Source organism: Cololabis saira, chromosome 12, assembly GCF_033807715.1.
Source record: "Cololabis saira isolate AMF1-May2022 chromosome 12, fColSai1.1, whole genome shotgun sequence".
Classification (NCBI taxonomy): Eukaryota; Metazoa; Chordata; class Actinopteri; order Beloniformes; family Belonidae; genus Cololabis; species Cololabis saira.
Genome location: NC_084598.1, coordinates 5267368 through 5282933, shown reverse-complemented (window position 1 = coordinate 5282933; position 15566 = coordinate 5267368). Strand labels below are relative to the sequence as shown.

The 15566-nt window shown below is 43.9% G+C and overlaps 1 protein-coding gene across 2 annotated transcripts; it reads right to left on the bottom strand.

Annotated features, from left to right (window-relative positions):
* Positions 1–3647: 3647 nt before the first annotated feature.
* Positions 3648–15397, bottom strand: si:ch211-167b20.8 (protein phosphatase 1 regulatory subunit 3A). Of its 2 annotated transcripts, XM_061735227.1 has the most exons (5): positions 14336–15397; positions 9676–9725; positions 7826–7908; positions 4537–5577; positions 3648–4401 (listed from the first exon to the last, which is right to left on the bottom strand). In XM_061735227.1, the coding sequence occupies exons 1-5, from the start codon at positions 15199–15201 to the stop codon at positions 4138–4140; spliced, it is 2304 nt and encodes a 767-aa protein (XP_061591211.1). In that variant the 5' UTR covers positions 15202–15397; the 3' UTR covers positions 3648–4137. The 2 variants fall into 2 exon arrangements, with proteins under 2 accessions (XP_061591211.1, XP_061591210.1); XM_061735226.1 differs by having other exon boundaries at positions 3648–5577; positions 14336–15396.
* Positions 15398–15566: the final 169 nt, after the last annotated feature.

The following is a 15566-nucleotide window of genomic DNA, read 5'->3' as shown; positions in this document are numbered from 1 at the left end:
AGTGTGAGAGTTAGTTGTTGCCATCTTGATATTCTGGCGTGAAAAATGATTTTATATTTAAACTACTTTATTGATCCTAGAAGGGAAATTAATTGGAATAAGGTTATTTGAGGATAAGAGGGAGAGCGCACACCCGTCAGCTGATGCTGACACTAGGGACTCATCTATTTTGTTATCATCAACAATATTATAATTTACTAAATTGATATCATGTTGTATTAATAAGCCATGCAAGAAAAATAATTAAAGAATTTACTAAAGTCACCCATAATCTATTAAGTTGAAGCATCGCCCTATTGCCTTCAAAATGATATTGCTTTCTTTCCTAATGTATTCCAACCACAGCAGTCACATTACCATGCATTCAGCGTGGTTTGGGATTCATGAAGATGCTCATTCTCTATTGTTGACAAATGACAACTTTTGATAAAAACGTACCGTGTCTGTGGTGCTTAATCCCAAAATTGTATGTGAAGAGCATTGAAAATGGAACCTCTCTCAATCTGATTAAATAATGAACTCAAATCATACTAGGAACTAGGAATGGGTGATATTTTACCGTTCACGATTTACCGTCAAAAAAATTCCCCACGGTAAGAATTTGTCGTCTCACGGTAAAAACGATAAATTCCCGTTGATGACGTTTATGGTTCTGTGTTAAATCGATGCAGAAGGAAGGAAGGCAGGAAGGAAGGAAGGAAGGAAGGAAGGAAGGAAGGAAGGAAGGAAGGAAGGAAGGAAGGAAGGAAGGAAGGAAGGAAGGAAGGAATGACGTTTTTGTGTAACAAACATGGCGGATCTGAGAGCGAGATAGATTTATAGTTACAAAGTTGAAGTGGAGTTGAATTGGTATTTTTTTTATCGTCATGTTTATTGTTATCGGGATAAATGCCAGAAATGATCGTGATACATTTTTTAGTCCATACCGGCCATCTCTACTAGGAACTAATTTACGTCTCCCTTATATAAAAGTTTTATATTCAACTTCTCCACAAAATGTTTTTTTTTTATGTATGTAAAGACAAACATCAATGTTAAAGCTGTGGATTGTTGCTTCGACTCCATTGAACCTCCATCTAAAGTGTGAGAAAAGGGACAGCCTATAATACTGCTTTCAGACACAAAAGCTGTTTATTTAACAGTTTGCAACACATTAGGAGAAAGAACATTCAGACCTTTAAACACCATTAAATTAACACTATCCAACATTCATGCCATTTAAAAACATGTAGCCCCTTCTTCATGCTACCTGCCTCTTCACTCCTGTTTTATATCCAAACAGCTCACAGAGCTACAGGACCGTGATCAGGAGCCGGACAGCAAATCCTGATTGACATGGAACTGCACATTAAAAACATGCTGATCTCTTCCACCCACTGCTGCCCTGCCCGTGAATCGAGAGGCTGAGGGAGAATCCCTTCCCTCTGATGAGAACTATAGAGCTGCCTGTAAGCGTGAGCAGCAGGGACTGACCCACTCCTGTGGTGTACGTTCCTGGTGGCCGTCGTCCCATATGAACCTCTTTTTCTTCACTGCAGCCTCAGCAATGATCACTGACATCATGACTTAAATGTCATTTTCTTTCTCTGTACTACACTGCAAAACTCTTACCAGGAATATTTGTCTTATTTCTAGTTAAAATGTCTAATTTTTAGTCAAAAAATCTCATTACACTTAAAACAAGAGACTACCAGAAAAATAACTTGTTATTTGACAATTTTTCACTTGTTTCAAGTAAATTTTCACTTAAAATAAGTAGAAAAATCTGCCAGTGGGACAAGATTTATCTTCTCATTACAAGCAAAAAAAATCTTGTTCCACTGGCAGATTTTTCTACTTATTTTAAGTGAAAATCTACTTGAAACAGGTGAAAATTGTTGTTTTTTGACTTTTTGAGTCTTGTCTTAAGTGTAATGAGATTTTTTTTACAAAGAATTTGACATTTTAACTAGAAATAAGACAAATATTCTTGTTAGGATTTTGAGTTTTTGCAGTGTAAGTACTTGCACTTTGCTCTATAGACGCCTCTTTTGTTGTTTTTTTTTTTAACAAAAATTATTACAATGCACTGAACCTGTTTGCTTTCTCTGTAAAGTGTCTTGAGATGAATTTTGATGTGACTATACTGTACAGAGACAGAAATTACACCTCTAGTAGTGAAGATAGCAGGCCTCCTTCGTTCTCTGTGAGCTCTGTAAACCTTCATTTCAAAATATGTTAAACTACAACAGCAGTGAATTCAGTTTGTTTGGAGACATCATTGTGTCCTAATACAAAATATATAACATATTTATGACTAAGCTAGTCATAACATCTGTTATTTTCCTAAACATTTATCTGGACGACACCAGGATCCATTAAATCAGTACGTTTTAGTTAATTTTTTTAAATGTTTCTTTTCAGTCCATCTCTTGTGTGCATTTCCTGAACTCAAGTAATGAGTGCAGGCCCCAGTAGTCCCCAGTAGGCCCCAGTAGCCCCCAGTAGGCCCCAGTAGCCCCCAGTAGGCCCCAGTAGCCCCCAGTAGGCCCTAGTAGGCCCCAGTCGCCCCCAGTAGGCCCCAGTAGCCCCCAGTAGGCCCCAGTAGCCTCCAGTAGCCCCCGGTAGGCCCCAGTAGGCCCCAGTAGCCCCCAGTAGGCCCCAGTAAGCTCCAGTAGGCCCCAGTAGACCCCAGTAGGCCCCAGTAGCCCCCAGTAGCCTCCAGTAGCCCCCAACAGGCCGCAGTAGCCCCCAGTAGGCCCCAGTAGCCCCCAGTAGGCCCCAGTAGCCCCCAGTAGGCCCCAGTAGCCCCCAGTAGCTCCCAGTAGGCCCCAGTAGCCCCCAGTAGGCCCCAGTAGCCTCCAGTAGCCCCCGGTAGGCCCCAGTAGGCCCCAGTAGCCCCCAGTAGCCCCCAGTAGGCCCCAGTAGGCCCCAGTAGCCCCCAGTAGCCTCCAGTAGCCCCCAACAGGCCCCAGTAGCCCCCAGTAGCCCCTAGTAGGCCCCAGTAGGCCCCGGTAGCCCCCAGTAGGCCCCAGTAGCCCCCAGTAGGCCTCAGTAGCCCCCAGTAGGCCCCAGTAGTAGCCCCCAGTAGCCCCCAGTAGGCCCTAGTAGGCCCCAGTAGGGCCCAGTAGCCCCCAGTAGGCCCCATTAGCCCCTAGTAGGCCCCAACAGGCCCCAGTAGCCCCCAGTAGTCCCCAGTAGGCCTCAGTAGGCCCCAGTAGGCCCCAGTAAGCCCCAGTAGGCCCCAGTAAGCTCCAGTAGGCCCCAGTAGGCCTCAGTAGGCCCCAGTAAGCCCCAGTAGCCCCCAGTAGGCCTCAGTAGGCCCCAGTAAGCTCCAGTAGGCCCCAGTAGGCCCCAGTAGGCCCCGGCATACATGGGGTCATTTAGGGATGCTACCGGCCTCGTCCGCCAGGCATCAGCTGCTTGTGTCTCACTACAAATGAATTTAGAACAATAAAGTGCTGCTTCTCATGGGAAGAGCCCATGAATCTCACGCTAGATTTGTGCAAAATAGTATTCTTGAGTATGATTTTTAAGATGAGCAAGCAAACATCTCAGAGAGGACAACAATGTTTGGTTAATATTAACATCACACTGTGAGCTTATAATAAGGCTTATATTCTCCAATACTGAGACATTTCTAATAATGTTGAAAGTGAAAGGAAAAAGTGAATAAATCATCATTTTAATAGTTCAACTTACACGTGACATTGCACTCAGGTTCAAATGTGGCTAAATTACCATAATATTTGAAGTAGCCACTGCAGAGATTAACAGACATGGTAGGTTAGTGTCATATTGTTGTTGGATATGTGGGTGAGACCAATTTAACATACTCATTGATCCCATTTACTAAAGAAGAGAAAGTAAAAGAAAAAGTGTAGAAACTGCTGGAGCCTGATCCTACACTTTTTTTCCCATTGGGTTCAATCTTCACCCCTTGTGGCTTTGTCCAGTCGTTATCTTCTCTACGGGTTGGACAACAGCCTTAGCCACACTGACAACAGCAATGAAAAAGTGCACGATATAATACTTGAAAAATGTTGTCTGTCAGCATTTTGTATTTGCATTGGATTTTGCATAAAGGTAGATACAAATAGGAAGGAGGATTGCATATTGTTTCAACTTGGTGGCCTAGTTTGGAATCAAAAAGAAACCTCACAAGCGGCGCAAAACCATGAGCAGTCCAATGAGGAAGAGGGTACTGGGCTCCTGCATCATTATGGAGAGAGAGACCACTCCACTCAGAAAGTAAACGCCCGGCATCAGATTAGCGCTGGCGTCAAGCTCTGACTGAGGCTCGGAAACCTCTGACGGAGTACTTGGTGCGCTCTCTACTGAGGTTCCTGGTGAAATACATGAAGCGTGTTCCCTCTCGTCCAAGGCGGAGACAGATGGAGACGGATCTACGTTGTGGCTCACCTTTGTGGAGTCTGTGTTAACTGAAGTGATATCAGGAGAGGATGGAGCTTCACTTTCTCCTCCCAGGGAGGCCTGAGACTGAGTCTCTGCCACAGGAGACACAGGTGAAGGCGTGCTTCCTCCACAATGTGCCACCTTTGTGGAGTCTGTGTTAACTGAGGTGAGCTCAGGAGAGGATGGAGCTTGACTTTCTCCTCCCAGGGAAGCCTGAGTCTCTGCCACAGGAGACACAGGTGAAGGCGTGCTTCCTCCACAATGTGCCACCATTGTGGAGTCTGTGTTAACTGAGGTGAGCTCAGGAGAGGATGGAGCTTCACTTTCTCCTCCCAGGGAAGCCTGAGTCTCTGCCACAGGAGACACAGGTGAAGGCGTGCTTCCTCCACAATGTGCCACCTTTGTGGAGTCTGTGTTAACTGAGGTGAGCTCAGGAGAGGATGGAGCTTCACTTTCTCCTCCCAGGGAGGCCTGAGTCTCTGCCACAGGAGACACAGGTGAAGGCGTGCTTCCTCCACAATGTGCCACCTTTGTGGAGTCTGTGTTAACTGAAGTGAGCTCAGGAGAGGATGGAGCTTCACTTTCTCCTCCCAGGGAGGCCTGAGTCTCTGCCACAGGAGACACAGGTGAAGGCGTGCTTCCTCCACAATGTTCCGTAGAGCTCGTGGAACCTTCAAGTTCACTCAAACCTCCCGCAGCCGTCTGCTCGAGAGTCCCGGTGGGAGAAGAGGCACATTCAGCAGGCGGCTCCAGGTGGGTTGCTGCATCCTCGGTCGTTGTTGACAATAGATTTATCTCTGAAGCAGGATCCCACGGGCCAGAGCCCTCTGAGGCAACGCTTTGCTCCTCTTCAGCCTGGGAGGCGTCTGATCTTTCTGTGGACTGTGGAGGGGAAGGGCAAGGGGCTGCGGCGGGCGGCGGTGCAGAGGCACTACAGTGTACGGGCTGCTCGGTTACGTGGTTGTGCAAGTCACAGTGGAAACTGGGTGGAGGCTCTGACTTTGTGGGCTGAACTGATTCACTGGCACAGAGAACAGGGCCTGAATTCGTTAGGAGGGTAGTTTCGGAAGACGTACAAGGAAATTGTTCACTTGGGAATACGGTATGAGCGGACAGTGTGCCATCAACAGATGGAGACTCGTGGCTGGGCGTGGCAGGGGAACCAGATGGGTGAACTGCAGTCTGTTGGAATAAAAACAGTGACAGCTCAGAGACCAGTTAAGACAAAGGGGAAATATTTCTACCGTCCATTAATGTTGCACACTGAGATTAAAAAAAGCATTAAACAGCATACTAATGCTTTTCTGTGAAACAGACCTGGTGTGGACCTCCTGGGTGTACCCTAGCTCTTACTCTATGACAGCTCAGAAACACTCAAAGCCCCCGTCACCCTGATCAGGACCAAGCCAATTCTAAAGAAATTTATAATTTAACGAGGTGCTTGTTTTTCTTTTAAACAAAAGACGCAACTCATTTCGATCCCAGACATTCTTACTTTCATTTTTACTTGATTTTAAAATATGGAAAAAGAAGAAAAGAGTTGTCTGTTATGGGACCTCATTTGTACATTCTGTTTATACATTTTATCTGTCCTAAGTCATCCTAAGTCACTTTTTGTACAGACTCATATCCGGCACTTTAAAACCTCATATTGTACATTTCTGTTTATACATTTTATTTTATCTTTTATATATTTGTTTTTCTATTTGTATTGTATTGCACCAATCACCACAACAAATTCCTTGTGTGTGTTAACAAACTTGGCAATAAACCATATCATATCAAGATAATCATCATATGGAAATTCTAATCAGATCAGAAAAACAGCACAAGTAAATGGAGGGGCTAGAGGTGTTAATAAGTTAGGACTTCAGCATCATGGTCCGGAGAGAAGTTAAACAATTATAAAAGTGTTCATTCTCACCACCATGTCTATCATTTTGGATGCTGTAGTTTTAGTTTAGTAAATCTATGCTTCATTAATGAATTCCAACCAGCCTGTTTGACTAAAAATGCTTTCAGTAAAAGTTACAACCACTCTGTAATGAAATGTTCTTTGTTTCAAACTTTTGTGCACAAATGGAATCTCATGAAGTGAACCACTTTAACGGTGGAGAGAGATCATTTTACTGCAGACATTTAACTTGACACTGTTAAAACCCGGAGAAAAGATGTAAACTGATATTTCTACACATGCCTCTTGTTTCACTGTACAGGACTGTCTCAGAAAATTAGAATATTGTGATAAAGTTCTTTATTTTCTGTAATGAAATTAAAAAAACAAAAATGTCATACATTCTGGATTCATTACAAATCAACTGAAATATTGCAAGCCTTTTATTATTTTAATATTGCTGATTATGGCTTACAGTTTAAGATTAAGATTCCCAGAATATTCTAATTTTTTGAGATAGGATATTTGAGCTTTCTTAAGCTGTAAGCCATGGTGAATAAAAGGCTTGCAATATTTCAGTTGATTTGTAATGAATCCAGAATGTATGACATTTTTGTTTTTGTAATTGCATTACAGAAAATCACAATATTCTAATTTCCTGAGACAGTCCTGTATACACTATTTAATGGAACAAGCATGCATGTGAATACTGAGGTGCAACAGACAGTGATGGATGAGTACATGCTTCAAAGATACTTGAATGATATTGGTAAGATATTAATATAAGGTCTTATGTTATAATATTATTCTGTTAGCATGTAAATACAAAGTTTTTAAGACAAACTATAACCTGCCTCCAACTTTTTTCACCTGAATAACAACTTTCTAATTCACCTCTGAACAGCTTGGCGGCTCCCGTTGATGCCTTTTTACTGCGAGGAAAATACCGATTGCTTACTGTGATTATAATCTAACCACTTCTGGAAATTTTACATTGAAAAGGACGGAAAATATTAGTTGTGACTGGTCAAAACTATATTAGTGTTCTCAATTTCTTCTTGAAAACTGAATGAAATGAATTTACATCCAAAAGTGACAAATCAAAAGGTGCAAGAGCTACAACAACATGCATCATGATATGAATACGATGAGCAGAGGACAAGAAAACTGGCATCCAGTGCACGTGCTACAGCGGTGAGAAGCGAAACATTACCTAAGTTGTTGCTGAAGCTTCAATGAGCTGTGAACAATATAAACAACCACGCCAATGATGATAAGATTTTAAGGTTGAACAAAAATGTTGGTTATACCTCATCAAATAAATTATTTTCACAAATGGAAAAATCACTCAACCTGCTTACCTGTTAAATATGAATGTGTTAAGGAGTGCATGCAGACCAAGATAATTTGAACCTAATTCAACAAACAATTAGCTACAAGTGTATCCACTGTTGGCTTCCGTCTTGGGTTACTCACAAAATAACAGCAATTAACCCTCCTGACGGGTTTGAGTCCATCAGTCTCCTTCATTCTTACCTCTACATCAATCTCTTCCTGTACAATGACTGGACACACGGGGATAGGCCTGGCAAGTACAGGATTGGAGGTCCTAGATTCCTCTAGATGTAAAACGGATAAATAAGCTGTAATCAGTTTGAATGGAGAAAAAGCAACAGCCATATTTAATAGAAAACCAATTGTGAGCCATGTGAGCCAAGATGTAAACAAAACAAATAAAAAGCATGTTGGGATGTGAGAAGGGGCGCTGACGGGTTTGTGGTCATTTTAATGATAATGTTTTCACTGAGTTGCACAACAAGTAGTGAAGGTTGAACATTTGCTTGACCACCTTTAACAATTTGGATCTGAATATGTCTGCATAAATTATTCATCATTTTTATGGACAGGATTTCTAGGCGCAGCCAGGGACCGGAGGGGATCCGTTTGGGAACCACAGGATTTCATCTCTGCTTTTGGCCGATGATGTTGTCCTGTTGGCTTCATCAGACCGGGACCTTCAGCATGCGCTGGGGCGGTTTGAGGCCGAGTGCAACGCGGCAGGGATGAGAATCAGCACCTGGTTCTGGCGTGCCTTCTCCGGGTGGGTGGAGAAGTCCTGCCTCAGATGTGTTTCAAAGTTTATTTAGACGGGACAATGCATATTAATGTACACTGTGTAAATACAGTGTACATTACACCGGGTTTAGCAGAAATGCTAGTTTCCACCCGCAGTCCCCACAAATAACCAGACACACTCACATTCACACCTACCTGCAATTTAGAATGATCAATTAACCTAGCATGCATGTTTTTGGACTGTGGGAGGAAACCGGAGTACCCGGAGGAAACCCACGCAAGCACGGGGAGAACATGCAAACTCCACACAGAAAGGTCCTGCTTGGCCTGGGAGTCGAACCGGGAACCTTCTTGCTGTGAGGCAACAGTGCTGACCACTAAGCCACCGTGCTGCCGTGCTGCCTCTCAGGTGGAGGAGTTTAAGTATCTCGGGGTCTTGTTCACGAGTGAGGGAACGATGGAGCGTGAGATTGACAGACGGATCGGCGCAGCGTCCGCAGTTATGCGGTCGATGTACCGGACCGTCGTGGTGAAGAAAGAGATGAGTGGAAAGGCGAAGCTCTCGATTTACCGGTCAATCTACGCACCTACCCTCACCTATGGTCATGAACTTTGGGTAGTGACCGAAAGGACAAGATCGCGGATACAAGCGGCCGAGATGAGTTTCCTCCGCAGGGTGGCTGGACGCTCCCTTAGAGATGAGTTTCCTCCGCAGGGTGGTTGGACGCTCCCTTAGAGATAGGGTGAAGAGTTCGGTCACCCGGGAGGAGCTCGGAGTCGAGCCGCTGCTCCTCCACATTGAGAGGAGTCAGCTGAGGTGGCTTGGGCATCTGTACCGGATCCTCCTGGACGCCTCCCTAGGGAGGTGTTCCAGGCATGTCCCTCCTCCCTAAGGAGGTGTTCCAGGCATGTCCCTCCTCCCTAGGGAGGAGTTCCAGGCATGTCCTGCCGGGAGGAGACCCCGGGGAAGACCCAGGACACGCTGGAGAGACTATGTCTCTCGGCTGGCCTGGGAACGCCTCGGACTCCCCCCGGAAGAGCTGGAGGAAGTGTCTGGGGTGAAGGAAGTCTGGGCATCTCTGCTGAGACTGCTGCCCCCTGGAACCGGTAATGGATGAGCGGAAGAAAATGGATGAACGGATGTGTCTGCATAAAGCCTGTGAGCTCGGTGGAAGTGCTCCACCACATCCCTCAGCTGTGACTCTTACGCAGTAATATACTGCACCTATGAATGAAGTCTTCGGTTTGTCAGGTAGTGACGGGATGTGACAACAGGGATTTTGTAGGGAAAAAAAGATTCTAGTCCTTACCCTCTTCCTTCTCCTGCTCATCATCTGACAATAGATGATCATCATCCATACTGAAAGAAAAGAGAGATTTGAGAGTTAATATAGAGAAGACGAAAACCACCACAGTCTCAAATTACAGTTCTGCCCACAAACCAACTGAAACTGTTTAAACTGTGCGTGTTCAGATACAAGATCACAGAGAAACACAGAAACCTGTTGAAGAAAGATGCCAGAAAGCATGAAGAGGAAGATTTATAGGCACATCGTTGTTTACAAAGACAGTTTTGGATCTTAAAACCATTTATCATCAACGGTTTAGTGATGCATCACCAAAGGTACATCATCTGGAAAATGCAACATTTATGCCAGTCAGAAAAAATAAGATGAGAAAAATAAGTTTATGTGTAAAAAAAACTTTAGCCGAGGGGGGTGGGAATTGATACTTGATCAACTACTATTTTGAATAATATCATACTTTAACATATGCAACATCTCTTTGCACTTTGTATATTTTCTATTTCTGACCTGCTGCGCAGTGGGGCAGCCTATTTTAAAGCCAAGAGCCTCATTGATGACCTCTCGCCGGACTGTTTAGATGGCGAGATGGAAAACTACTGAGTGAGACTTGGCAGGCCGAGAGTTGACAGCAACCACAGCAAAAGCCGACACAAGTCGAGCTGGAAAGTAAAACTTCACGTGGTAAATGTAACTGTAGAGAAGTTCATTGCTGGAAAGAAAAAAGAAGCTAAATAAAGCGTGAGGAATGAAACAGAAATGTTCACAGTGAGGGGGGCTCGTCTTTGGAAATAGAGAGTACATTGCCAAGAGTGCAGCAAAGGACGCCAGAAGGTCAAGAAGTGTGACTAGCATGTGACATGAGTTGCAGAAGCTCCTTCTGCTTGTTGTAAATATGTTTATTCTTTGCGTACTGAGTTTTAACATAGATCCTTGCGCTCCCCTCTGCAGATCCAGTAAACTGACTCAACTTTAGGATCACTTTTAAGCTTTTTCATGGAAAGCCTATACTACCCTCAACAAAAATGGCAATCTCAAGCTTTTATTTCTATAAAAATGACCTCCTTCTATATTAAGGATTGAATGAATGATGTATCAAACGGGTATATTTGGGATTTCAAGTTAGTCCACCCCAGTGAGTTGACCTGAGCTTGACATTGGAGAGAAAATAGTGCGGTGTGTGAGCAGGTGTGCGCAGAGAGGATTTAGACCTTGTTAACATAACTAATTCTGCACAGGCTTCATATTGAGTTCATGTGGGAAAAAGTAAGATACGTCAGCAGGAGGTTGGTGCCAAATACCCCGGATGGTGAGTTTCAGTACCGTCACTGCACGTTACCTAAGACAGAAATCTATAAGCACTGGTAATTAACATACACACACAGTAGGGCTGGGCGATATATCAAGATTGTAATATATATCGATATATTTTCAAACGCGATATGGTACGAGACAATATTGTTTATATCGATATAGCTTTTTTTTATGATTTTGATATAGCTTATTTTGTGACAAATTGGCTTGAATGTTTTATTTGAGATTTGCACAAATGTTTTGTTATTTGCACAACTGTCAACCTCAGTGGAAAAGTCTGCCTGTTACTGTCTACATTGCATTAATTGCACAGTGTATTTTAATTTAATTGTTATGCAGCAAAGAGATATTTGTTTTATTTTATTCAAGAAGCATTTTTATTCTATATATGCACGCAGTTTATTTGTATTTCATTTGTTTTATACATTTTGATATTGTGCAGACCTCTGTTAATAAAGGAACCTGTGTGACATTTGGCACGAGGCTTTGTATTAAAACTGACTGTTTTTTTAAGGGTTTGCCTCAGAAAAAAATGAAGCTAACAGAGATGCTATGCTATAATGATTTGGGGGAAACCCCAATTATGTCACAGAAAAAATATCGATATATATCGAGTATCGCCATTCAGCTAGAAAATATCCAGATATGACTTTTGGTCCATATCACCCAGCCCTAACACACAGTATGACGTGAACGCTGGCGTCTCAGCGTGCTTCATCCCTCTCATTGACAGTCCTTTTGGTATGTTAGATACAGTCATCAGTTAGCTTCAAAGCACTTGATCGATCTGTTTTGGCAGCTTCAGTTTCTGCGTCATGAACTTCTCATTTTCAGTAAGCGATTCATCCAGGATGACCTGAATGACAACTGCACCGCTTTACGCACCGTTCGCTCCCTTTACAGCGCCTCGCCGACTTGGGGACCATTGCTGCTACGTGACAGAGCATTGTAACGTCGATCCTGTACTTTCATGCTGATCTTACAGTAAATACGGGGATTATTTTGGCTTTAGTGGAGTGCAGAAGGAATGGAAGTGGCCTCTGAAGCAGGCACTTAATCATACACCAGAGAGAGACCAATCTCGGCCTCCGAAATTGCTCGGCTCTAATAGAAAAGGTCAGAGGTAAATTTTAGTGCAGGGAAACGCCGGGGCTGAAAATGACACCTGCCCTTTGCCTATTTTGATCACCTCCCATACCACAGGATGATGAGGAGGGTGTGTGCTCTTTTAAAGACTCTTTCATGTTCGACTGCAGATATTAGATCACGAAATAGCAAATTAAGTAACTGAAATTATTTATAAACCAAACTGGACAGCTAGTTTGCAGTCCTTCTGCACTCGATGTGTTACAGATTATGTGACTTTGTTTACCAACACGCGCTGGACCCTGCTAAGAGTGGTTTCCAGGCAGAACTACTGAATGAAACAGAATACTAATTTCAGCCACAAAACCTCAGCAGGCATTAGTAAGCAGGTGCTGCTGTGTAGCTGCTGCTCCTGTGTCTGTGTTACATCTCTCCCTGTTGCTTCATTTAATGGCTAATGTGGAACTTATCGCAAAATAAAGGTATTTCATCATCAAACAGATCAGTGTGTGGATGCAAAAACAATTGTCTCTGGTTAAACTCAGACGAAACCGAAGTCATTTGTCTGTGGTTCTCAGAAATAAAGAGAAAATGTTATCAGTTCACCTTCCAACTCTCTCTAGAACCTAATAATCAGCTTAGCAGTCGAGGGGTAATATTGGACTCAGATCTGAACTTTCACAGTCAGATTAAATCAATAACATCAGCAGCTTTTTACCATCTAAAAACATTGCCAGAATCAAGTAAATAGTGTCTGAGCCAGATTTAGAAGGACTAATCCATGTGTTGTTTCCAGCAGGTTAACGGCCTACTCTGGGCTCTAAATGAGCTGCAGGTCGTCCAGAATGCTGCTGCTCCAGTCCTGACTAGAACCAGGAAACACGACAATATGAGTCCAGTCCTCAGGTCCCTGCACTGACTTCCTGTGAAACAACTTGACTTGTGTACAAGTCTCCTCATGGCTTAGCGCCAAAGTACATCTGTGACATGTACAGAGGTGTCAATTAACGAAGTACAAATACTTTGTTACCTTAGTTACTTAAGTAGAAATCTTGGTTATCTATACTTCACTGGAGTAATTATTTTTCAGACGACTTTTTACTTTTACTCCTTACATTTTCACGCAATTATCTGTACTTTTTACTCCTTACATTTTAAAAACAGCCTTGTTACTCCATTTCATTTCGGCCTTTAAAAAAAAACTATCCAGTTAAATTGCTCCATCCGGATAGAGTGAATTTGGTTGTGGTTGTTTCAGATGTTCTTGTCCAGTTTTGTTCTTACATCCGTTCCCTCAGATTCCTGCAACTAAACTTGGATGTACATTCCAATAAAGGTTAGGATAAATGATAACATGCCTCTGAAGTTTGACTTTTTGCACCATTACAATACTTATAGGCAACTAGTCATCATATCTCCTGCTCTCTGAAACACATGTTAATGCTCAATAGTACACATATATGCTTCTTTAATATATTTGCATTATACTAAGATACATTCATTTTCAATGGCTTTTGTCCTTAATGGCTTTTCCCCCCTTACATTACTTTTACTTTTATACTTTAAGTAGTTTTGAATGCAGTACTTTTATACTTTTACTTGAGTAAAAAACTTGAGTTGATACTTCAACTTCTACAGGAGTATTTTTAAACTCTAGTATCTATACTTGTACCTGAGTAATGAATGTGAATACTTTGGACACCTCTGGACATGTATGAACCAACCGGACTGTGAGGGGCTCGGGGAGTGGTCTCCTGCTGCTGCCCGGACTCACCACTAAACAAGGTGAAGCTAGTTTTATGCTCCTAAAACCTGGAAGTCTTCCAGACAGAGGATGTAAGACAGGCTTCAACTCGGACAATGTCCAAATCCAGGCTGAAAACAGTTCTAGTTAGCTGTTGCACTGAAAGGATTTTGTCTGCACTCTGTCTTTTTATTATTTTTATGTTTTAAAGTACTTTTATTTTGCCTTCTTGTGATTTTATGTAGCTGTAAATCACTTTGAACTGACTTGTGCATGAACTGTGCTCTAGAAATAAACTCTGCCTTGCCTTGCCTTGCTAACCACATGAGTGTGTTTCATTATTTCCCCATCACTGGGACTGTGAGAACCTCCAGTGATTAGAGGGACGCACAGCTTTGAACATGACTGACATGTCATCAAGTCTGTGGAGTACTCTGGTCCCGTGAATTACTAGGCAACAAAACCAGTGAAGTCTTCATGGTTTTGGTTTGTGTGTGGTCAAAAGTGTGACAGGATAGCTACCTGTAAACTTTAGGAGGCTTCAGTATGCTTCTTGCATGAGGCACAAATGCTTTTTTCAGTAATGCTTCATCTTCATAAGACAAAAGCAATGTCACTGCGTAATTCATGGAGGAGTTATTAGCCCAAAAGTCACCGTGACTGGTTTCGTAGCGAATAACAAACTCGATGCGAGAGCCGTGCGTGATGTAAGGGGGGGCGAAAGACAGCTTGAAGGAGAACTGGTCGGTGTCCCCGTCGTTGGAGCCGGGCACATACTCTGCAGGGTAATCGAAGTAGGTGCCCCAGCCGTCCATGGTGGATCTGATATACACAGCTTTGTCGAAGGAGATGTTCAGGACTCGTATGATCCCGCTGAAGGCGAGCGGCTCGCCCTCCACCGGAGACAAGCGCTCCACCTCTACTTTACCGGAGCGCACTGCGCGCAGCAGCGCGCTCCCGTCGGGCGCGCTGAACTCCGGGCGCACCTCGTAGGTCGGCTCCAGCTCGGGTTTTCTGTACTTTGCCTCCTCTTCCTCCCACTTTGCGATCTCGCTTTCGTCGTCCGAGTCGAAGGCGACGAACTCGTGCACGTCGACCAGGTCGCCACCTGTTGTGTCGGCGAACGCCACCCTCTTCCCGGCGGGCAGCGCCCGCTGGATGCGCATGTACTCCGCGGTCTCGTCGAAGATGGACGCGCCTCGCTTCCTCGGCACCGGGGAGCACCTCGGGATGAGCCGGACATCCTCCTCGTCATCCTCTCCCCCCTCTTCGTCCTCTTCTTCCTCTTCATCATCGTTGTTATTACTGTCACCCCCCAAGGCCGTGCGGCCACGGGCCATCTTTCTGATCATGATGCTGTCTTGGTGTGGGATGGTTAAAAAAGACATGTTTGCGGATAAATAGAATTACATTCAGCGTCTCTTATAGAAAGATCTACCAAACCCTCATGGTTTGCGCGGCGGTGGTCAGTCAGTGTGCGCTCCAGCGCCGTGCCTGCGTTATTACGCACGGAGCAACGGAAATGTGGCGTTAAATGTCACCCAGGGGGGTGGGGGGACTGTTTCTACTGCCAGCCCTTGTGATAGTGATCCCCCGGGTTTGACTTTAAGCACCATGGTTTGGCTTGCTCTTGCGAAAGCAGCAGCGTCTAATTTTAGCAATGACCTGACGAGTTTTGCTTGACCCATATTTGTTTTTGAATTGGTATGATCCAGCAACCCCCCCGACCCCCCCACCTCACAGTTTTGTTTGG